Here is a 25,505-nt window from a genome sequence, read left to right as displayed (position 1 = left end):
ACGCAGTCGTGGATGAACAGGGAATACAGGAGGGGACTAAGTACACAACCCAGAGGGGCCTCCGTGTTAAGGATCAGCGTGGCAGACGTGTTGTTGCCTACCCTTACCACCTGGCGGCAGCTACCGACTTCATGGCTACCGATGTGAGTGCCACGGGGCGGTAGTCATCGAGGCGGGTTACATTTGTTTCCTCGGGCGCAGGGACTATGGTGGTCTGCTTGAAAGATGTAGGTATTACAGACTCGGTCAGGGAGAGGTTGAAAATGTCAGTGAAGACTCTTGACAGTTGGTCTGCGCATGTTTTGAGTACATGTTCTGGTAATCCGTCTGGCCCAGCTGCTTGGTGAATGTTGACCGGTTTTGTTCACTTCGGCTACCGAGAGCGTTATCACACAGTCATGCAGAACAGCTGGTGTTCTCGTGCATGCTTCAGTGTTGCTTGCCTCGAAGCATGCATAAAATACATTTAGCTCGTCTGGTAGGCTCTCGTCACTGGACAGCTCACGTCTGGGTTTCCCTTTGTAGTCCGTAATACTTTTCAAGCCCTGCCACATCCCACAAGCGTAAGAGCCGGAGTAGTAGGTTTCAATCTTAATCCTGTATTGACGCTTTGCTTGTTTGATGGTTTGTCTGAGGGTATAGCGGGATTTCTTATAAACATCTGGATTAGTGTCCCGCTCCTTGAAAGCGGCATCTCTAGCCTTTAACTCAATGTGGATGTTGCCTATAGTCCATGTCTTCTGGTTGGGATATGTATGTACAGTCACTGTGGGGACGACGTCGTCAATACACTTATTGATGAAGCCGATGACTGAAGAGGTGTACTCCTCAATGCCATTGGATGAACATATTCCAGTCTGTGCTAGCAAAACAATTCTGTAGTGTAGCATCCGCGTTATCTGACCACTTCCGTATTGAGCGAGTCACTGGTACTTCCTGCTTTAGTTTTTGCTTGTAAACAGGAATCAGGAGGACAGAATTATGGTCAGATTTGCCAAATGAGGGCAGTGGAGAGCTTTGTATGCATCTCTGTGTGTGGAGTAAAGGTGGTCTAGGATTAGTTTTTGTCTGGTTGCACATGTGACGTGCTGGTAAAAATTTGGTAAAACTGATTTAAGTTTGACTGCATTAAAGTTATCTGCCGCTAGGAGCGCTCCTAGACTTTAAACACACACATGCGCACACACACATTTATACACCCTATTAGTTATCTCTTTCGCTGTTTCTCTCACTCACAAACACACACTCTGACATTATCTCCTGCTTTTTGATGTTCACAAAGTGAATTGGCAAGACGGCAACTAATCAAATTTGCAAATTAGAGACTACTCGACTGAAAGACATACTGATGTTCAATGTTCCCTTTGCTTGTTTTTTTTGTTGTCTGTCTAGTGGTTGTCTCAGTAGAGATGACTATCAAGCACACACAGGCACTCATCACACCACTGAGTCTGAGTCAAGTCTGAACACGACCATAGTAGATAGATGGCACTGCAGAATGTGCTGATTGTTCACCTGGTAGAATTTGCGCTTGAGGGAAATAGTTTACATATGGTTGAAAAATGGATGTACATGTTACACTGTAATGAATGAATTGGAGAAGAACACATGCACACAAATGTATCACTTGCTTTGAAAACTGTCTTTTGGAATAGTTATACTTAGAGACCTAGTACCGAAGGGAACATTCCTTTTGTCTGTTTCACACATTCTTTCCAAAGGGAAATTGTCAAGTCTCTCACTAATGATAAATTCCTTCACGTAGTCTGGACTGAGACGTGAGGTTAATGTTTCACTGTACTCACTGATGTTCAACAGGCCATACTCTTCCAGTGTAGGAAAGGTTCATATTAATATTGAATACATTAGATGAGAGAGTTCGCCTTTCTGATGTTTGCAGCCTTTTGTTTGTCTGTGTAATTGGAGGGAAATGTCAGTTTCCTAAGTTGAGCAAAGTTATCATCTTCGTTGGGTCAATACAGTTTAGGCCCGTATATGAAAGCGAACAATGGCCCGAGGTTCAATCCAAAACATTTAAAGGTAATTTCCATTTGAGCCAACATCTGCGGCGTTTACCTCGAATCCCGGTCAAATGTCTTATCTTGTGTTTTAGACCGTCAAAGTGACCTGTATTCATTTGGAATAGGGAAGTAAAGAGCTGCAGTGAAGATTGAACATATTTGACGACACATGACTAACCTAAATGGACAAACTATTGACTGCTGTACGTAACCATATACCTTTATAAACGTTCAATCTAATGTCTTTCCCCGTATCTCTTTGTGTCTCCACCTCAGTGGCCTCATCAATGACTATGCTGAAGCTGAAGCTTCTGTGTAAGTTCTGTGACGTTGAGTCTACCAGCTGTACGGGCACAGGGAACTGTATGGCCGACTGTAGCATCACATCCATCTGCCCCCATCCAGAGGACGTGTGTGTCAGCATCTGGTGAGTGACTACAGCGCTCCTCATCCTCTCTCGTTGGGAGTTGGAATGACCTTTAAACTTGACTTTAGGAGAGCATGCTGGGTAGTGGGTACAGTGACACACTAGGAGCATGTTAATGTGTGACAGAGCATAAATTAATCATCTTTCTTTGTCATTTAAAAACTAAATTTGCTGTGAACAAGGTTTATTTAAGTAGCTAAACCCAAAAGTGCCCCACCAACAAACCCCACCAAATATCGTGTGAAATTTGCCTTGTGAATGTAAAAAAAAGGGGAGAACTAGATTTGGCCTCCTGTTCGAAGCTGAAGGCAGTGCCACATTATCTCATTACATTTATAGCATTCGGAGCTGAAGTCAGCTGAACTCCTAATGCCATGTTCACAGCAACACCTCTTAAAAAGGCTTTCACGACATACGCTCCACACCACCCAGCAGGAGACCTGAGTATCCCATTTGTAGGTCCATTTTTGCACCTTCAGGATTATTCACTGCACGTGTACGGTGGTATTTTGTAACTGGGGGATACATTCTGTACAACCTAACCTGACCCCTGTATCAAATCATTACCATAATGCTTAGACTGTGGTTTGTTAGTTTTTAAAAGTTATTTTCCCAGTTATTACTGTATTTATCACTAGCTTAAATTTAGTCTCTGTTTAATAAAAATGAATTGGAGTGGAACTAATTGCTCCTGTTGTCTTGTTTCCAGGAGGAAGAAAGACGACAACGTCACCATAGACACGATATGCCACAACCCAGCCCATAAGCTACATGGTCTGGTGCTGGAGGACTATAACAACAGCAAGTGTGAGATGAGGGAGAGGAATAACATGGGCTCCCAGTTCTTCATCTGCTCCTGCTCCGAGGACGAGTGCAACGACCACCTCTTCTTCACCCCCTGTGAGTCCCTATGTAGGGTTATGTCACCTGTTGTGCAGTGCTATGTCACCTGTTATGTCATGCCTTTTGTTGGCATTATGATTGGTCAAACGAGTGCAACAAACGTGTCTTCTTCACCTTCTGTGAGTCCCTATGTGATGCTATGCCACCTGTTATGTCATGGCTGATTGTGTTATGTAGGCTAGCTATTACAATTGATCATATAGTTTACCAGCACTTTTGACGTAACTCACACATGTTCTTCTACCATATGTTGTAATAAACGCTTATGCAATTCCTTATTAGGTTGTCATGTAAGGTGTCACACATGAGTGCTGACATGTGTGTACTGTTGTACACCCACCAAATACAAGATTGCAAACAGGTTTTGCATCGCCGAGGCCTTTTGGCTGTAGTCTTTCGTTACAATTTTGGAATCAAATGTATTTTGACTACAGCATCCAAGCAGTAATAACACAGAGATACATTTTCCAGACTTTACTTTCCGGAGCCCAAAGTTAAAAGCATCCCGCACACCGGGAACATCGATGTCATGGAAATACATTTCCCCTCACTGCGGAAGATGGATAGCTCTGCTGCACACGGTCTAACTTCATGTTCACCACATAACAATGAATGGTGAAAAACAGCTCGTGCATGTATTAATACAATTGATATTCTCAAACCTGGCCCTAAGTGGGGTTAGTAACTAGGTAGCTTTCCTTTGTGGGCCCGTATCTACTGAGAGATGGCTGCGGCACAGGGACAGGTTTGTTGTGACGGATCTCCTCTCTCTCGCTCTTCGAAAAAGAAAACAAACTCCGCTGAGGCCACGTTGGAAGATTTCAGACATGTGGTTTCCTGTCTGAAACAAAAAGGAGCGAGTGAGTGAGGGCTTGACGGGTACTTGCTGTTCTGTATGCACAGAAACATTCGTAGACATACAAACACACACAAATGCACGCGCACACACAAACGCGCGCACACACACACACAATCCTCCACTGCCAAACATGTTCCTAATATCTCTGTCTGTATTTATAGAACCCCAGCAGCACTTGTCACAGTCTGCCTGTTCAGACAACGTGTTAAGGACTCATTTACGACCCTTTAAATCCTAACTGATCTGGGATCTGGAATTGCTCTTGACATGTTGTGTTTTATTATGTTTTTACGAGACTTCTGCCATCCCCAGAAATAGGATCATAAACATAGCATAAACATAAACGTTCACCAGATTACTCTGTCTAGCAGACACCGACATCACTCCTTAAAAGTATAAGAATCAGACATAGACTAGGTCTATAAAGGGAACACAATATGTGGTTGACTGGGGCATGGTTCAGCCTATTTGTGTGTTTAACAGACCAGCAAGCTAACTTCAGCTTCGTAGCTTCGAGATGCTTACTGACATTCCTCATGGAAATGTTAGGTTCCTCTGCTTTGCTGGGAAGGGGCAGGCTACGTTGCGCGTAGCAAGATGCTCTGAGACGATATAGCTACTTGGCTACTTCCTATTGATTTCCTAGTGCTAAAGGAGTTGGAGTGTAATGTACAGTATGACGTTCAAGTGCAACTGAAATGTCAAACGTCAAAGTATAGGCTACTGCACACATCATGTATCCCATATAGTCCTTTGTGGTCATTGTTTTTTATGCAGTGGGCTCTTAAGTTCAATAAACAAACAGACAATTCTTTGATCTTCACCTTCATGGCCAGTCCAGCTACTCATAGTGAGTGAAAAGGTAATTGTGAAAATATGCTCAGGTTTTAGAGTAGATTATGATGGCTGAAGACTTCTAATAATTGTAGAGGTGGAAATTGTAAAAGTATTGTAGAATATACCTAACTAGGGGGTGGGCCTACTGTATGTTACAGAATAGGTATATTCTACAATATTTATACTGAATAGGCAATGTATTGTATAACTAATCTATAACATCTACCTTGTTGTCTCTTTTTCTCTCGTCTTTCCTCTCCACCCTAGACTCCCTAGACTCCCAGGTGGTGTCGGTGATCCTGGTCAGCCTGGTTCCTCTGCTGGTTCTGGCGGTGCTGGTCATCACATCCTTCTATTGGTACCGCATCTACCACCAGCGCCGCGCCGGTGCCAAGCGCAAGAAGACGCCGCTCGACTTCAGTGATGCCCACGCCATCATGATGGACGACGACGGCTCGGACAGCAGCTCCACGCACGCCAACAACCTTAACCACAACACGGAGCTCCTCCCCATCGAGCTGGACGCCCAGGTGGGAAAGGGCCGCTTCGCCGAGGTCTACAAGGCCAAGCTGAAGCAGGGCGCCACGGGGGCTGGCGAACACTTCGAGACCGTCGCCGTCAAAATTTTTGCAGACGAGGAATATGCCTCGTGGAAGAACGAGAAGGACATCTTCTCGGACGCCGACCTGCGCCACGAGAACGTCCTGCACTTCCTGACCGCAGAGGACCACAAGGTGGAGAAACAGTATTGGCTGATCACGGCCTACCACCCCCGGGGCAACCTCCAGGAGTACCTGACGCGCCACGTCATCAGCTGGGACGACCTGTGGGTGCTGGGCGGGTCGCTGGCAAGGGGCGTGGCCCACCTACATAGTGACCACACGTTGTGTGGACGCTACAAGGTGCCCATCGTCCACCGGGACATCAAGAGCTCCAACATCCTGGTGAAGGGGGACCTCACCTGTGTCCTGTGTGACTTCGGACTGGGTCTGCGTCTGGACAACTCGCTGTCCGTGGACGAGCTAGCCAACAGTGGACAGGTACAGGTTCTTCCCTCCTGTCTCTCCTTTCAACTCACGGTGCATCCAAAATGGTACCATATTGCCTATGATTAGTGCACTATATAGGGAATAGGGTGCCATTTCAGACTGGCTTACTTACTCACGGGGGCTCCTCTCCTGGACAACAGATTAGTAATATCCATAGAGCAAGTGCTGCTCAGCCTTTTTGTTTTATTACAGTAACTAGGCAAGCAGGCCTGATGGAGTTCTAATAGAACCATTAGACTGTTGTACAGCAGTAGGACAGGGTCATCGTGAGCTTCTTTAGAGGGTGCCCCTTTGGTGTCTAATGCACCCATTGTCTCTTCATAGTGTCTTATAATACAGTGGGGGAAAGAAACAGGGAAGACATGTATCCAACCAGGCTGTCAGTTAAAATTGCAGTTGAATTGTAGTGGTACATGGTACTGTACAGTACTACCTCTGGAAGCAATCATGCATATTCTACTGTAAATAGCATTAGAATAGAGTAGAATATAACAGAATAGAATACAATAGAACAGAACAAAACAGAGTAGAATAGAAAATAATAGAATAGAACAGAACAGTTTTGATAATGATCCACTGAATAGGCTAACATCTTGTCCTTGTTGGTCTTACCCTACAGGTGGGCACTGCCAGGTACATGGCCCCTGAGGTGCTGGAGTCCAGAATCAACCTGGAAAACATTGAGTCGTTCAAGCAGACAGACGTTTACTCCATGGCCCTGGTACTGTGGGAGATCACCTCCAGGTGCAATGCCATTGGAGGTAAAGTAACACCACATGACGTCTGACCAATCATGTGACTGAGCTGCTTTAAACTGTAGCCAATTGATTTTAATTTGTGACCTTGTGTAAGTGATATAGAGTAGGTGTACTTCTCCGTAAAAGGTGCCCGCAATTGTAGACACACATTCCTGAAAGTCCTTCAGGACCTTGACAAAATGTTTGTAAAAAATACAGGTGTTCACTGTTAAATAATCACAGGTTTGTTTATTTGAAGTTATTCATGGCTAGGGCTGTTACGGTGACCGTATTATCACCACACCGGCAATCACAAGTCAGGGCGGCAGTCAAATTCCACATAACCGTTTTGTCACGGTAATTAGGCTTCTCCAAGCTCTGATGCTGCCGATGGTAGGTTACTAATGACCAAACTTGCTAACTGCCAAGTACCCAGCACTCTATTGTCCCTCTAATCACTCTGACACCAATGAAAATGTAGTCGAAAATCGAATTAATGACGTCCCATGAGCTCATGTTGCGCAACATTTCTATAGGCTATGCAATTGCGTGAGGAAACAGAGGGATGGCCTTCATTAAAAAGAGGAGGATCCCATCAACTTTCAATAGGCTAGGCGTACTATATTTCTTTCTCAACTTTCCTAATATGAAGCACATTGCTTCTCTTTACAACAGGAGTGCAGCCTACCTGGCTGGCATGAAAATAAACTGTGGGAATAGTGTCCTCCATTCACTATTTAAATATACTGTAGGTGCATGATAGAGAAGTACATGATAATGGTCCATTCTAAATCAATTTCCCTCATATATCGTTTAGTATATGTAAAGACAAGATTAAATCAAGAATAGTCTGATGGGTCACAATATTAGCCTGTCACTTGTGGATGATATATTATCCCTTGTGAATGATGTCCAGCTTAAGGCAAGGAACAGCGCATGCCTTTGTTTTGCAACTTTTTCAAATCAAAATCAGTAGAAGTCATATACAGAAACCCAATGCAGATGTAGATGTTTTTCCTCTGGCTAGGAAAAACTCTCTAGAAAGGCAGGAACCTAGGAAGAAAGCTCTAGGCTCTGAGGGGTGGCCAGTCCTCTACATGGCCATTAATTCCAGATTGTTCTTCAAGATGTTCAAACGTTGATAGATTACCAGCAGGGTTAAATAATAATCATAGTGGTTCTAGAGGGTGCAACAGGTCAGCACCTCAGGAGTAAATGTCAGTTAGCTTTTCATAGCCGAGCATTCAGAGGTCAAGACAGCAGGTGTGGTAGAGAGAGAGCCGAAAACAACAGGTCCGGGACAAGGTAGCACATCCTGTGAACAGGTCAGTGTTCCGTAGCCGCATTATGAACAGTTGAAACTTGAGCAGCAGCACGGCCAGGTGGACCCGGGGACACCCAGGAGCCATGATCCTAGGGCTCAGGTCCTCTGGGAGGGAGTGAGAGAGGAAGAGAGAGAGAAAGAATTATAGGGAGCATAATTAAGGTCACACAGGAAACCAGATAAGACAGGGGAATTACACTAGATATAACAGACTGACCCTAGCCCTTAGGCACATAGACTATTGCAGCATAGATACTGGAGGCTGAGACAGGGGGGGTCGGGAGAATAGGGCCCCGTCCAACGATACCCCCGGACCGGGCCAATCCGGCAGGATATAAGCCCACCCACTTTGCCAAATCACAGTTCCCACACCACTCGAGGGATATCAACAGACCACCAACTTACTACCCTGAGACAAGGATGAGTATAGCCCACTAATATCTCCCCCACTGCACGAGCCCGAGGGGGTGCAAAACCGGACATGATGATCACGTCAGTGACTCAACCCACTCAAGTGTCACACCCCTCCTAGGGACAGCATGGAAGAGCACTAGTAAGCCAGTGACTCAGCCCCTGTAATAGGGTCAGAGGCAGTGAATCCCAGTGGAGAGAGGGGAGCTGGCCAGGCAGAGAACGCAAGGTGGTTTGTCACTCCAGGGCCTTTCCTTTCACCTTCGTACCCCTGGACCAGACTACACTAGGACCTACTGAAGAGATGAGTCTTCAGTAAAGACTTCTGCGTCTCTCACATGGACAGGCAGACCATTCCATAAAAATTGAGCTCTATAGGAGAAAGCCCTGCCTCCAGCTGTTTGCTTAGAAATTATAGGGAAAATAAAGAGGCCTGTGTCTTGTGATCGTAGCATACGTGTAGGTATGTACGGCAGGAACAAATCGGAGAGATACAGTTGAAGTTGGAAGTTTACATACACTTAGGTTTGCAGTCATTAAAACTCATTTTTCAACCACTCCACAAATTTCTTGTTAACAAACTCTAGTTTTGGCAAGTCGGTTAGGACATCTACTTTGTGCATGACACAAGTAAGTTTTCCAACAATTGTTTACAGACAGATTATTTCACAATTCACCCTATCACAATTCCAGTGTGTCAGAAGTTTACATACACTAAGTTGACTGTGCCTTTAAAACTTCTTATGGCTTAGATCCTGCTAACGGGATCGATATGACAACAGCCAGTGAAAGTGCAGGGCGCCAAATTCAAAACAACAGAAATCTCATAATTAAAATTCCTCAAACATACAAGTATTTTACACCATTTTAAAGATACACTTGTTGTTAATCCCACCACAGTGTCCTATTTCAAAAAGGATTTACGACGAAAGCACATTATGTTAGGTCTGCACCGAGTCACAGAAAAACACAGACATTTTTCCAGCCAAAGAGAGGAGTCACAAAAAGCAGAAATTGAGATAAAATTAATCGCTAACCTTTGATGTTCTTCATCAGATGACACTCATAGGACTTCATGTTACACAATACATGTATGTTTTGTTCGATAAAGTTCATATTTATATTCAAAAATCTCAGTTTACATTGGCGCGTTACGTTCAGTAATGTTTTGCTTCCAAAACATCCGGTGATTTTGCAGAGAGCCACATCAATTTACAGAAATACTCATCATAAATGTTGATGAAAATACAAGTGTTATGCATGGAACTTTAGATAAACTTCTCCTTAATGCAACCGCTGTGTCAGATTTCAAAAAAGCTTTACGGAAAAAGCACACCATGCAATAATCTGAGTACAGCGCTCAGAGACCAAAACAAGCCATACAGATATCCGCCATGTTATGGAGTCAACAGAGGTCAGAAATAGCATTATAAATATTCACTTACCTTTGATGATCTTCATCAGAATGCACTCCCAGGAATCCCAGTTCCACAATAAATGTTTGATTTGTTCAATAAAGTCCATCATTTATGTCCAAATACCTCCTTTTTGTTTGCGCGTTTAGTGCACAATCCAAACTCACGAGGTGCGAGCAAGTCCAGACGAAAGTTCAGACGAAAAGTCATGTTACAGTTCGTAGAAACATGTCAAACGAAGTACAGAATCAATCTTTAGGATGTTGTTATCATAAATCTTCAATAATGTTTCAAACCGGAGAATTCCTTTGTCTGTAGAAATGCAATGGAATGCAGGTCGCTCTCACGTGAGCGCGTGTGATCAGCTCATGGCACTCTGCCAGATCCCTGACTCAATCAGCTCTCATTCCCCCCTCCTTCACACTAGAAGCCTCAAACAACGTTCTAAAGACTGTTGACATCTAGTGGAAGCCTTTGGAAGTGCAATATGACCCCATAGACAGTGTATATTCGACAGGCAATGACTTGAAAAACTACAAACCTCAGGTTTCCCACTTCCTGGTTGGATTTTTTTGTCAGGTTTTTGCCTGCCATATGAGTTCTGTTATACTCACAGACATCATTCAAACAGGTTTAGAAACTTCAGAGTGTTTCCTATCCAAATCTAATACTAATAAGTTGCATATATTAGCAACTGGGCCTGAGAAGCAGGCAGTTTACTCTGGGCACCTTATCCATCCAAGCTACTCAATACTGCCCCCAGCCATAAGAAGTTAAACAGATTGGAAAATTCCAGAAAATTATGTCAAGGCTTTAGAAGCTTCTGATAGGCTAATTGATATCATTTGAGTCAATTGGAGGTGTGCCTGTGGATGTATTTCAAGGCCTACCTTCAAACTCAGTGCCTCTTTGCTTGACATCATGGGACAATCAAAAGAAATCAGCCAAGACCTAAGAAAAAAAACTGTAGACCTGTAGACCTGGTTCATCCTTGGGAGCAATTTCCAAATGCCTGAAGGTACCACGATCATCTGTACAAACAATAGTACACAAGTATAAACACCATGGGACCACGCAGCTGTCATACCGCTCAGGAAGGAGACGCATTCTGTCTCCTAGAGATGAACGTACTTTGGGGCGAAAAGTGCAAATCAATCCCAGAACAACAGCACAGGACCTTGTGAAGATGCTGGTGGAAACTGGTACAAAAGTATCTATATCCACAGTAAAACAAGTCCTATATTGACATAACCTGAAAGGCCGCTCAGCAAGGAAGAAGCCACTGCTCAAAAACCGCCATAAAAAAGCCAGACTATGGTTTGCAACTGCACATGGGGACAAAGATCTTACTTTTTGGAGAAAAGTCCTCTGGTCTGATGAAACACAAATAGAACTGTTTGGCCATAATGACCATCGTTATGTTTGGAGGAAAAAGGGGGATGCTTGCAAGCCAAAGGACACCATCCCAACCGTGAAGCATGGGGGTGGCAGCATCATGTTGTGGGGGTGCTTTGCTGCAGGAGGGACTGGTGCACTTCACAAAATAGATGGCATCATGAGGTAGGAAAATTATGTGGATATATTGAAGCAACATCTCAAGACATCAGTCAGAAATTTAAAGCTTGGTCGCAAATGGGTCTTCCAAATGGACAATGACCCCAAGCATACTTCCAAAGTTGTGGCAAAATGGCTTAAGGACAACAAAGTCAAGGTATTGGAGTGGCCGTCACAAAACCCTGACCTCAATCCCATAGAAAATTTGTGGGCATAACTGAAAAAGCGTGAGCATACTATTGTTTGTACAAATGAACGTGGTACCTTCAGGCATTTGGAAATTGCTCCCAAGGATGAACCAGCTCTGGAGGAATGGGCCAAAATTCCCCCAACTTATTGTGGGAAGCTTGTGGGAGGCTTCCTGAAACGTTTGACCCAAGTTAAACAATTTAAAAGCAATGCTACCTTGAAATCAGCCCAAGCCTCAACAGGAAGCCAGGGTTGAGAGGCTAGCACTGGATTAATATAATCACATTTTGTGGGTTCTAGTCAAGATTCTAGCAGCAGCATTTAGCACTAACTGAAGTTTATTTAGTGTTTTATCCTGAAGAGTAGAGCATTGCAGTAGTCTAATCTAGAAGTGACAAAAACATGGATTAGCTTTCTGCATCATTTTTGTAAAAAAAAGTTTGCGATTTTTGCAATGTTACAAAGATGGAAAAGCTGTCCTTAAAATGTTCTTGGTATGTTCGTCAAAAGAGAGATCAGGGTCCAGAGTAATGCCGAGGTCCTTCAAAGTTTTATTTGAGACAACTGTACAACCATCAAGATGAATTGTCAGATCCAACAGCAGAGTCACACACCTCATGTAGCCTAGTCCATCGGCCTATATGTTTTGATAACTTCTTAAAATTAAACACATTCATCTGCTTTACAACGGGTTTAGAGCCTAACTGGTGAGTATTACGTTTGGGGGGAAAAAAATTCACCATAAATATGCACCTTTATAATAAAATCATTACATGCATAATTGCATTTGCACTCACTTTTTAGAATGGTGTTTTCCTGCTAATGGAACAGTTGCACTTATAGCCTACGGCCGTGTACAACTAAAGTGACATAAATAACTCTAAATGAAGCATGTAGAACTACCTGTTTCTTTGTTATCTGCTCAACACAGAATAGCCGCCCTCAAATAGTTTGGAGAAATTGTATTCTTCATACTATAAAATAATGGCACAGATTTGTATTTATATTCTTGTACCCCTTTTTCAATGTTGACTCATTGCTGCAACTCCCCAACGGGCTTGGGAGAGGTGAAGGTTGAGTCATGTCTCCTCCGAAACATGACCCGCCAAACCGCGCTCCTTAACCCGGAAGCCAGCCGCACCAATGTGTCGGAGGAAGCACTGTTCAACTGACAACGTAATCATCCTGCAGGCACCCGGCCCGCCACAAGGAGTCGCTAGAACGCACTGAGCCAAGTAAAGCCCCCTCGGCCCCCTCCACTAACACAGACGACTGTGGGCCAATTGTGAGCCGCCCTATGGGACTCACGGTCACGGCCGGTTGTGACACAGCCCGGGATCAAACCCGGGTCTGTAGTGACGCCTCAAGCAGTGCCTTAGACCGCTGCACCACTCGGGAGGCCAATGCCATGGAATTCTAAGCAAATCTTGCCTGCTAAATGATTAACTAGTATAGCCCACAGCCATATGGTATAGCCAGATCAGGGCCTAACATAAGGACAACTCAGAATATGCTATTCTGTTCTTCTATAATAGACTACATTTTCTTCATATCATATTTCTTCAGACTAGTCTAAAATAAATAAGGGATTCATTGTGATGGTGTAGGCTATATTTCATGGATTTATTAAGACTTTTTAAAATGTAGATGTTCCAAAGGTCTGCATCAGTGGCTTGTAGGCTGTGCGTGGAAGCCAGGAGATGCTACATTTGTTTATGTTAATTAATGGTAAATGACCTTGAGACCAGCAGTTATTTGCTTGACAATCACCGGCTGACAAAATGTCATGATGTCCACAGCACTACTCATGACTGCTTAAAGGGGCAATCGGCAATCGCTACATCCATTTTACCCATTGATTCTTGAAGAATATGACTTATGTCTCATGAGCGTAGTTCAACAAGCCAAATTTATAAACTTGTTTTACTCCAATGTTTGTAAACAAGTTAATGTAAACAAACACTATATAGCCTAAAAAGTGGTCAGTCCTTGCATCCATAGGTCTTTCTACGAATTTAGGAGTCGTTACATTTCTCCAGTCCCATCCCTTAGCTTTTTACCAAAACGGGTGGGGAGTACATAGAACAAAAGAATATCCCAATTCCCCAAGGGCAGTTATTGGGAACATTGCCCTGTGTAGGGTGCTGTCTTTCGAATGGGACGTTAAACGGGTGTCCTGATTCTCTGTGGTCACTAAAAATACCATTGCACCTATTGTAACCTGGCCCTCATACCATCATGGCCACCTAATCATCCCCAGCTTCCAATTGGCTCATTCATCCCCCCTCCTTTCCCCTGTAACTATTCCCCAGGTCATTGCTGTAAATGAGAATGTGTTCTCAGTCAACTTACCTGGTAAAATAAGGATAATAAAACAAATGTGGTGTGGGAACCATTTCAGAGAAAACAAATTGTGTCAAAAACACAATTCATCCTCAGGTAGTTCATAAATGAACAACAGCCTTCCCTTATCTAATGACCCTTCTTCCTGTTTGCCATCTCTCTGAACAACCCGGACAGGATATGAGAAATTAATATAATTGGGTGACTATCCAATGGGCATCCTACGGCAAGCCACATGGCCATATTTCATATTTTCAATCCACTCTGTGTCTCTGTGGTCTACTTGGTCTTGCCGGTGATCCTGTTTGATCATTGTGTCAGAACGTTGATCGATCAAATGTTAGTGTTGGTGCTCGCCTGCTTCCAGCGTGGCCATTTCCTGTTTTCCCTTTGGTCCCTAGTGGTCCCTTGAACACCGTCAGAGCAGTAGCGCTGCCCCAAAGCCCTCTAAAGGACAACATTGCGGAATGGTCCGGCCTGTTAGACCCTTTCACCTTTTCCTCCATTGGCAGGGGGTGAAGAATATGTGTGCCCTGTGGGTACACCTCTGAAATGAAAATAGTTAATTTCCTGTTTTGCATGGAATGAGCAATGCACACACACACACACATATTGAAAGTACTATATTCAGTTCCATGGAGGGGCAATATTGGTCTTGTTTACATGAGGATGTGCTTAGCCTAGCTGGTGTCTTGCTGGAGTAGAAAGCATATTTGTGGTGATGATGATGAGTTTTAAGGGAATCTAGGCCCATGATTGGCAAAAATGCGTAGTGGCTTATGGTTACATTGGTCCTACAGAGCAAGGCATTCCACTGAGTAGGACAACTCAGAAACCGCATGAGTGGTTATATTTTTATGTTCGTTCATTCATTTGTTCACTCGCTCATCCATTCATGAACTCATTCATTCATTCACTTATCTCTCTCCAAACATTCAGCTATTCAGTCGTTATTGTGTCCAAAAACCTCTCTCTCGTTTCAGCTTCAAGGCAGTAGACATTCTTTACAGACCCAGGTCGGTCACTATGTCCTCAGGCCTCCTTTATCTAGGGCACAGAGTCTCTCTCTCTCTCTCCCTTCCTCTCTCTCTCTCTCTCTCTCTCTCTCTCTCTCTCTCTCTCTCTCTCAGCAGTCTCTTGTGCTGAAGCATATACTCTACAGTAATAAATAACCCCCCCCCCCACCGCATGATTACATTACATACATCCACCATGCATTTAGCTAGTCTCCCACTTTGATACAGCAAGCTGCCTTATCTTGTGTAAAAGCGTTCCTGTGCCGCACTGACCGTTTGTTTGGATATTCCCTTGGGGGCTAAATGTTTGCAGAGTTAGAATGACTATCTTATCAAATCTTCTATCTATGTCAGCGAAAGTGGCACTCGCATAACCACAGCACATTCATTTTTGTGCCACTTGTCATCCGTTCAATAAAAGCTTCCCATGCTATCATCCCAGCTCGGTGAGTCAATCTTGATGGCATAAAACTCTGCTCACCTGAGAACACACACACACACCCGATGGCATGCAACTCCTCTCAACTGAGAAAACACACACACTTCCCTCTTCCCCACACACAGTCAGACTGACACATCTCAGTGCATCATTATAATGAGTTGGGAGGTGAAGCCGCGTTGGCTTCCCTGTCTGTCGCGTTGGCTTCCCTGCCTCAGCCGCCACCGCCAGACAGATGTCACAACAGTTCCTGTCGTCTCACTGCCTTGCCTGGCAGACTGCCACATAACACAGGCAGTCAGTCAGCCACTTTGTCACAGTTTCGGGGCCTTTTGTATAATCTGGGATCTGTCACGCTGTCTGTCACGCGGTACGAACGTGCCTGTCTGTCAACAGGGCCAGTCGCAGCCTCCAAGGAGGCAGCAGCAGCCAACACAATGCACTCTTTATCCTCTAAAGTAAAAGTAAGGACAAGTAAAAAGAGAAACTCTGAAAGAAAGTAATAAAGACAGCGTCCTGGGGCCGTCTCTTTTCCCGAAATGTCTCTCCCATATAATTTGCAGGGCTGGAATTAGGAGCAGGAAAGACAGGAGGGTGTTCCCAGGCGGGGTCAGGGAGGAACGGTGGTGTTGACCATCCCACTATAGGAGAAATGCCTTCACTCCCCTGAGGGAGAAGACAGGGTTAGAGTAGAGTAGAGTAGAGTAGAGGAGGGCGGCTGCTATCCAGATGTCATGGCCTCACCTCAAGCCTGAATGGGCCCCACGTGTCTGTCTGCCTGGCTAGCTGTCTGGCAAACTGTCTGTCTGTCTTTTCGGTCTGTCCTTACCCTTACAGAAAAACCACATGATTTCACATGAAATTTCAACTGTGAACTCATGTAAAAACGTGTTTTTGGAACACTTTTCGCGTGTCGTTTTGTGTTATCACATCTTACTTTAAATGTTGTCACATGTTATCACCTTAACTTCACATACATGTAAGAGCATGTGATCACATGAAAACGTGTTTTTGGAACACTTCACGTGTTCATGTGAAATTCATGTTTTTTTTTTTTTTACCCGTAAGGGTATGTCTTTCTGTCTGTCTGGCTTGCTGGCTGGTTTTCTGTCTGTCACCCAGGGCTTTAACAACCTGTGAGGAACAGAAAACAAGTGTCAGAGCCATCGCCACAGGCTTTCATCTTAATCAAAACCATCAGAGGAGAGGAGTATAATAGAATAGATTATCGTTCTCCAAGAGGGAGGGAGAGAGTGTCAAACTGGATTGTCAAACTGTGACTCTTATTGAGACTACAGCATCTCAAACCGATTCCTGCTGCTGTGTTGGCTTCAGATTGGGAAGCAGACTTTTGTTAGCCCTATGAGGATCTGTTTTCTTGAATTATTTAAGATGACGGAAATCCTAATATCTACCAGATAGTGCACAAGAAATTAACCACAACAAAGTACTGTATGATGAATACCACATTCCTATGTGCCTGAGGGGTACTGTATGTCTGTGGGTTTACATTGGTCATTCTCTCTTCCCTTTTTCTTTATCTTAGTTCAACTTTGATGTGAACTGGCATGTTCTGGTTCAGATACACTCAGGTGGTTCAGATACACTCCGGTGGTTCAGATACACTCCGGTGGTTCAGATACACTCAGGTGGTTCAGATACACTCAGGTGGTTCAGATACACTCCGGTGGTTCAGATACACTCCGGTGGTTCAGATACACTCCGGTGGTTCAGATACACTCAGGTGGTTCAGATACACTCAGGTGGTTCAGATACACTCCGGTGGTTCAGATACACTCAGGTGGTTCAGATACACTCCAGTGGTTCAGATACACTCAGGTGGTTCAGATACACTCCGGTGGTTCAGATACACTCAGGTGGTTCAGATACACTCAGTTGGTTCAGATATACAGTGGCTTGTGAAAGTATTCACCCCCTTGGCATTTGTCCGATTTTGTTGCCTTACAACCTGGAATTAAAAAATTTTTTTGGGGGGGGGGGGGGGGGTTGTATCATTTGATTTAAACAACATGCCTACCACTTTGAAAAAGCTAAATATTTTTTATTGTGAAACTAACAAGAAATAAGACACAAAAAAACAGAAAACTTGAGCGTACATAACTATTCACCCCCCCAAAATCAAGAGAGAGCCACCTTTTGCAGCAATTACAGCTGTCTCTTATGGTATGTCTCTATAAGCTTGGCTCATCTAGCCACTGGGATTTTTGCCAATTCATCAAGGCAAAACTGCTCCAGCGCCTTAAATTCAGATGGGTTCCGCTGGTGTACAGCAATCTTTAAGTCATACTACAGATTCTCAATTGGATTGAGGTCGGGCCTTTTAAGACATTTAAAATGTTTCCCCTTAAACCACTCGAGTGTTACTTTAGCAGTATGCTTAGGGTAATTGTCCTGCTGAAAGGTGAACCTCCGTCCCAGTCTCAAATCTCTTGACGACTGAAACAGGTTTCCCTCAAGAATTTCCCTGTATTTAGCGTTATCCATCATTCCCACCAGTTTCCCAGTCCCTGACGATGAAAAACATCCCCACAGCATGATGCTGCCACCACCATGCTTCATTGTATGGTGTTCTCGGGGTGATGAGAGGTGTTGGGTTTGTGCCAGACATATCGTTTTCCTTGATGGCCAAAAAGCTTAATTTTAGTCTCATCTGACCAGAGTACCTTCTTCCATATGTTATGGAGTCTCCCACATGCCTTTTGGCGAACACCAAATGTGTTTGGTTATTTCTTTCTTAAGCAATGTATTTTTAATGGCCACTCTTCCATAAAGCCCAGCACTTTGGAGTGTACGGCTTAAAGTGGTCCTATGGACAGATACTCCAATCTCCGCGGTGGAGCTTTGCAGCTCCTTCAAGGTTATCTTTGGTGTCTTTCTTGCCTGTCTGATTTAACGCCCTCCTTGCCTAGTCTGTGAGTTTTGGTGGGCGGCCCTCTCTTGGCATGTTTGTTGTGGTGCCATATTCTTTAAATGGATTTAATGGTGCTCCGTGGGATGTTCAAAATTGTGTATATTTTTTTATAACCCAACCCTGATCTGTACTTCTCCACAACTTTGTCCCTGACCTGTTTGGAGAGCTCCTTGGTCTTCATGGTGCCGCCTGCTTGGTGGTGCCTCTTGCTTAGTGGTGTTGCAGACTCTGGGGCCTTTCAGAACAGGTGTATATATAATGAGATCTTGTGACAGATCATGTGACACTTAGATTGCATACAGGTGGACTTTATTTAACTAATTATGTGACTTCTGAAGGTAATTGGTTGCACCAGATCTTATTTAGGGGCTTCATAGCAAAGGGGGTGAATACATATGCATGCCCCGCTTTTCCGTTTATTATTTTTTATTTTTTGAAACAAGTCATTTTTAAAATTTCACTTCACCAATTTGGACTATTTTTGTATGTCCATTACATGAAATCCAAATAAAAATATATTTAAGTTACAGGTTCTAATGCAACAAAATAGGAAAAACGCCAAGGGGGATGAATACTTTTGCAAGGCACTGTAATAAGGTGGTTCAGATATACTCAGGTTATTCAGATATACTCAAGTGGTTCAGATATACTCAGGTGGTTCAGATATACTCAGGTGGTTCAGATATACTTAGGTGGTTCAAATATACTCAGGTTATTCAGATATACTCAGGTGGTTCAGATATACTTAAGTTGTTCAGATATACTCAGATGGTTCAGATATACTCAGGTTATTCAGATATACTCAGGTGGTTCAGATATACTCAGGTGGTTCAGATATACTTAGGTGGTTCAGATATACTCAGGTTATTCAGATATGCTCCGGTGGTTCAGATATACTCATGTGGTTCAGATATACTCAGGTTATTCAGATATACTCAGGTGGTTCACATATACTCAGGTTATTCAGATATACTCAGGTGGTTCAGATATACTCAGGTGGTCCAGATATACTCAGGTGGTTCAGATATACTCAGGTGGTCCAGATATACTCAGGTGGTCCAGATATACTCAGGTGGTTCAGATATACTCAGGTGGTCCAGATATACTCAGATGGTTCAGATATACTCAGGTTATTCAGATATACTCAGGTGGTTCACATATACTCAGGTTATTCAGATATACTCACGTGGTTCAGATATACTCAGGTGGTTCAGATATACTCAGGTGGTCCAGATATACTCAGATGGTTCAGATATACTCAGGTTATTCAGATATACTCAGGTTATTTAGATATACTCAGGTGGTTCAGACATACTCAGGTGGTTCAGATATACTCAGGTGGTTCAGATATACTCCGGTGGTTCAGATATACTCAGGTGGTTCAGATATACTCAGGTGGTTCAGATATACTCAGGCGGTTCAGATATACTCAGGTGGTGGCATGCTTGCTCAACCACAGGGTACAGTTTGAACAGAAGTCTCTAGAATGAGCCATAATAACAAACATATGACTGGGGCTGCACAGTAACTTAAACAGGTCAGGCTCTGAACCAGGAAACCAGACTGAGACCTGATGGTTAATAGCATGAGGGAGAGAGAGGCAGTGTGGTGATGAGATCCAATAAAGACACAACAGTCTGGCCATGAGTCTAAACCTATGGAAACATGTCTGAGCTGCCAAAAATGTACTGTATTAACATTACAAACCAGCAAGAGGAAGTCAGTGGGAAACACCAGAGCGGGAATGTTGAGACATTTTCTTGATTCACTTGTTGAGACTATTTCAGACTTTTCTCACGTCCTGTGACAACTCACAGTGAGCGATACAGACAACATGTCAGTTATCATTAAAGGTGTTATTAACAGTTCTAATACAGGTAAGTGAGTCAATAGGAAAGGGATATGCTTTAACCCTTTAGACCCCAATAGAATTCTAGAATGCTGCTGTAGTTTCTGAGAATTTTCGAGGTAAAACTCATTTTCTCACACATTTCAAACAAACAGACATAGCTCAAAAACAAAGAACACGTGACAATGACAAGTTAACGTACTTTTAAAGAGCACAACCTCTTCTTTTATATGACACCACATTCATGTCAATAGGGAGAATTAGAAGGAGCATACTTAAGGTCACACAGGGCACCAGATAAGACAGGAGAATTACACCAGATAAGACAGGAGAATTTCACCAGATAGGACAGACTGACCCTAGCCCCGCAGCACATAGACTATTGCAGCATCGATACTGGAGGCTGAGACAAGGGGGGGCCCTGTCCGACGGGACCAACCAGGCAGGATATAACCCCGCCCACTTTGCCAAAGCAGCCCCCACACCACTCGAGGGACCACAAACTTACTACCCTTAGTCAAAGCTGAGTATAGCCCACAAAGATCTCCTCCACCGCACAAGCCTGAGGGTACGCAAAACCGAACAAGAAGATCACGTCAGTGACTCAACCCACTCAAGCCGAGTATAGAGGGAAAAAAACCTGGCACGACGTGTCGCACCCCTTCTAGGGATGGCATGGAAGAGCACTAGTAAGCCAGTGACTCAGCCCCGATAATATGGTCAGAGGCAGAGTATCCCAGTGGAGAGAGGGGAGCTGGCCAGGCAGAGACAGTAGTCACTCCAGTGCATTGCCATTCACCTTCGCACCCCTGGGCCAGATTACACTCAATCATAGGACCTACTGAAGAGATGCGTCTTCAGTAAAGACTTAAAGGTCGAGACCGAGTCTTTGTCTCTCACATGGATAGGCAGACCATTCCATAAAAATTGACCTCTATAGGAGAAAGCCCTGCCTCCCACTGTTTGTTTAGAAATTCTAGGGCCTGCGTCTTGTGACCGTAGCATACGTGTAGGTATGTAGGGGCAGGACCAAATCGGAGAGATAGGTAGGAGCAAGTCCATGCAATGCTTTGTAGGTTAGCAGTAAAACCTTGAAATCAGCCCTAGCCTTAACAGGAAGCCAGTGTAGAGAGTAATATAATCAACTTTTTGGGTTCTAGTCAAGATTCCAGCAGCCGTATTTAGCACTAACTGAAGTGTATTTAGTTGCTTTATCCGGATAGCCGGAAAATAGAGCATTGCGGTAGTCTAATCTAGATGTGACAAAAGCATTAGACTTCTGAAATGCTCTACTCTCCGGCTACCCAGATAAATAAAGGGTGTGGACTTAGTGATTCATATGGCATATTTTGGGAGCTACTGTTTTAGCATTAAGACGATAAACAAAATTGCACAATTGTTTTAGAAATTGGCTCCCACCTCGTGCACTCGTTACAGTACCCAGAACCTCTAACGTTATTCCTTTACTCGCTTAAATAATGACAGATGGGCGGGCGGGTGGATGGATGGGTGTATTTTTCTTAAACACTGAAACGAGGGAAGTCTTCTTGTCAAAACAGGATGCTCATGCCTGTGGAGTCAGCTGTTGGCCCAAGCCGTGACCTAGCGTCCAATTCCTGTCTGTGTGCATCTGGACTTCCTGCGAGGCCTCTCTTCTGGGCAGGGACCGCCCGTTTCTCAGCTGTCAGACAGAATTCACTCAGAATTGAACACTATTACAGAACTGTACAGGGAAACGGCTCATCAGCTTTAAAGGGCCAATGCAGCAATTTTTATCTCAATATCAAATCATTTCTGGTTAATAATTAAGTACGTTACTGTGATTGTTTTCAATTAAAATGGTCAAAAAGAAACAAAAGTAGCTGGCCTGAGCTCTGTCCGACCAAAACAGGCAGACATTTCAGGAGGTCTTTCCAAACAGCTCTTACACTAAAAGGGCAATATCATAATTTTCACAATTTCACAGTATTATTCCAACCTCATAGTGTGTAAATATATATAAAACACAGGAAAATCACGTTTTTGTCTGCACTGGGCCTTTCAGTTTCTTAACAGGTCAACTCATCATTGGTTTGATTGATTGTGGGATTGTGTTAAGCGATGGGAAAGGTTTTCATTAGGATCCATATACTACTGTATTTCCATGTCTTCATTCTATTCACGAAGGCATTACTAAACTAATGCAAAAGTGAAACAATAGTTACAGTACAGGTATTCATTGTGGAAATATTTCTTAATACCACAGTGCCTATTGGCCCCTGAATAACCGTGTTGTTTTCAGTTGGCTCTGTCTCACGCCTGTTCCATGTCATTGTACAGGAATGTTTTTGCGATATGGCGCTATTGAGGATAATTGACTTACTCGCGTACCATTTTTTTTATCGTCGGAAATCTCCCTGGAAAATGACTTTTAGTTCCGTTTCAGTGCTCGAGGTTCTCACACAGTTTCCGTCAAGCTACTTTAATTACCCCTTTTGGACTTTCTGAAACAATTTTTTTTATACAAGAGCCACTCTTCATAGCACTCTTTATCCACTCTTCATAGCACTCTTGAGTTTGATTTGTTGCTCTACCCAATGGACAGATCAGATCTATCTAAAGATAAATAGTTCTCTGCATCATCCCAAACCAACTCTTAAATAATTTCCCCGAGTAAACTGTATACCGGCATAGGGCTTGACGAGTATCTTGGATGCCGCGTTATAAGATAGCTGACACTAAGCCGACGCTGAGTTGGTAAGTTGTTTCAAGCACATTCTCAACGAGCCCAAATGCAATAATATTGACTGTTTTTCCTCCCACAGTTTTCCCTGGCCCCTCATCCTATAAACCTATGACATATGTACCTTTTGGACGTCTGTGTCTCTCTGTTTCTGTTTGCGTATACAAACCTTATTGTCGACTTTCATGGAAAATCATATAGTGAGGGTAGAGCTACATTTGAATATAAACAAAACAATACATGGCTCTGTGTGTGTGTGTATGTTTCTGAACCTACCTCCATTAAACTGTATCATATGCATATTTTGACATCTGTATCTCTCTGGCTCCTGTCTTAATTGTACATATCTGTGTGTGTTTGTGCACAGAGGTGAAGGACTACGAGCCGCCCTTCGGTAAGGTGAGGGAGCACCCGTGTGTGGAGAGTATGAAGGACAGCGTTCTCAGAGACAGAGGGAGGCCAGAGATCCCCAACAGCTGGATCAATCACCCAGTAAGTAACAAGGCCTGCTTTCATTATGCACTCACTGACGCATCCTTACGCACACATAGGACTAAATACGCAAACACACAAACACACACACGCACATACTGCAGGTGCATGATGCACACAAGCGCAGAATAATTATTGCATAATTTACTTGCGCATTCTTCTTCTTCTTTTTTTTTTTAAACTATAACGAGGATAAAGTCGAAGTTGCTCCAATCACGGATACAGGTTCAGCAATTTTTTTCATAGTATAATCTGATCTTAGATCTGTGATTAGGGCCAACTTCTCTCTCTCTCTACCTACTCCAGTTTCTGTCTACTACTGCTGACTGTGTGTCTCTGTGCTCCACTGCGCCTCCCTCAGGGCATCCAGGTGGTGTGCGGCACCATAGACGAGTGCTGGGACCACGACCCCGAGGCCAGGCTGACTGCTCAGTGTGTGGCCGAACGCTTCAACGACATGGAGCACCCAGACAAGCTGTCTGGACGCAGCAATTCCGAGGAGAAGATCCCCCAGGATGTGTCTGTGACGGAGATTGAAGAGATTGAGAAGTAGGAAGTATGCCTCAGAAACTACAATGCCCCCTGCTGGGGAGGCTGATAACTACAAGCAACCAAGCAGCTGAGAGAGATTCAAGTGGAGAGTCTGTGTATGTGCTCTGTGTATTTGTCCTGCTTGTGACTCCGAGGAGCAAACAGATTGGATGTGGTGGGTCATGCATGTAAAAGGTAACAAAACGGAACCGACCAATCAGAAAGGAAGTGATCGTGTTTTTAAAGATTTACAGCAGCTGCTCCAAAGACTGATCAAAGCCATGACTGGACTGGGGAAAATATACAGCTCTCGTAACTAAATGCTGTTTGCACTTTATTAATAGCTATGCATACCAAACTGTGTATATTCCGTTACTGTATATTCGTGATGATAATACAGTGCAGTTATAGGAAAGAGGGTTGCCAATGTGGAAAAGTGAGAGAGCAGTCAATACTGGTAACACTAATAACATCTTAGCCAGTTTTCGGACTGGGTGTTTTTGACATTTTTAAAGGTGGCATTGGATGACAAAAGGGACTGGAGGATCGCGCAATATAAAAAAAAAAACACGGTGAAAGTTTCATTTCAGGGAAATGATAAAAAGGGCCGAGCTACGAAATAGAAATGGATTCCAGGCCAATAAGCCCAGGGGGAAATGCTGATATCATATCCCAAGGACTATGAACTGTAAACGAAAGACTGAATTCAAGCCCTAGATGAGAAAAAGGGGAATAGAGATATTTTACTCAGAGGAACCCGGAGCTATAAAATAAAGTGTATTTAATCAACGGAGAATGATAAAGGGAATCAAGCTATCATAACAAAAGGACTGAACTGGAAGTACTGCCCAGCAGTAACTGATACAAGACATTTAAATATAATGACAAGGAAGGGAACTTGATCCTTTCTCAATTAAAGATCTCTAAACCCTGTCTATGTATAATATTAAAAGCCTTCATTAAAGATTTTCAGTATTCTACTCTTTTAAAGATGGCGTCTTTTCATTTTCTTGGCGTAGGATTAAATGTTTCTCTTTTTCTTGCTGTCTTGTTATTCACCTCGACCTAACTTTAGGTCTGCGGTTTGATTGAATAACCTCAGGCAGGGCACGTCCATTCTCTTTTAGCCAAAGGGATATCGTGTCTTCAGCTTGATCTCTACCCACAGTGTTGAAGGCTCACAGTGTGTGGACTACTCCAATGTGTGTACTACTGCCGGACAGAATATTCAGTCAAACCGCATTACAGTAACATGTTAGTTCATTTCACTGCCACTCTGAAGTGGAGTTCTATTTCCTCTCGTCAGAGTTTCCAATGCTGTCACTGGTCTACCAGACTGTAACACAAGGCTCTCTTAATTTGGCTCAACCTTTAGGTCATATCAGGACATGTTTTTGGAGGCTGTATGCTGGTACTTGAATATTGCCAAAGCTCATTTCAACAGCAGTAAACATG

At 43.6% G+C, this 25,505-nt stretch overlaps 1 protein-coding gene across 3 annotated transcripts in view; it reads left to right on the top strand.

Annotated features, from left to right (window-relative positions):
* tgfr2 (TGF receptor-2 precursor) overlaps window positions 1–25,042 on the top strand; it is a 30,777-nt gene extending 5,735 nt beyond the window's left edge. Inside the window, 7 exon segments of one of the 3 annotated variants that reach the window (NM_001281369.1) lie at window positions 2,298–2,448; window positions 3,158–3,348; window positions 5,315–6,087; window positions 6,716–6,857; window positions 23,395–23,519; window positions 23,881–24,101; window positions 24,103–25,037. In NM_001281369.1, coding sequence (NP_001268298.1) covers window positions 2,298–2,448; window positions 3,158–3,348; window positions 5,315–6,087; window positions 6,716–6,857; window positions 23,395–23,519; window positions 23,881–24,101; window positions 24,103–24,142 — 1,643 coding nt within the window. In that variant the 3' untranslated portion in view covers window positions 24,143–25,037. 3 annotated transcript variants of the gene reach the window in all.
* The last annotated feature ends 463 nt before the right edge of the window (window positions 25,043–25,505 follow it).

Source organism: Oncorhynchus mykiss, chromosome 32, assembly GCF_013265735.2.
Source record: "Oncorhynchus mykiss isolate Arlee chromosome 32, USDA_OmykA_1.1, whole genome shotgun sequence".
Classification (NCBI taxonomy): Eukaryota; Metazoa; Chordata; class Actinopteri; order Salmoniformes; family Salmonidae; genus Oncorhynchus; species Oncorhynchus mykiss.
Note: the sequence above shows the minus strand (reverse complement) of the source record. Positions and strands in the feature narration are given on the sequence as shown.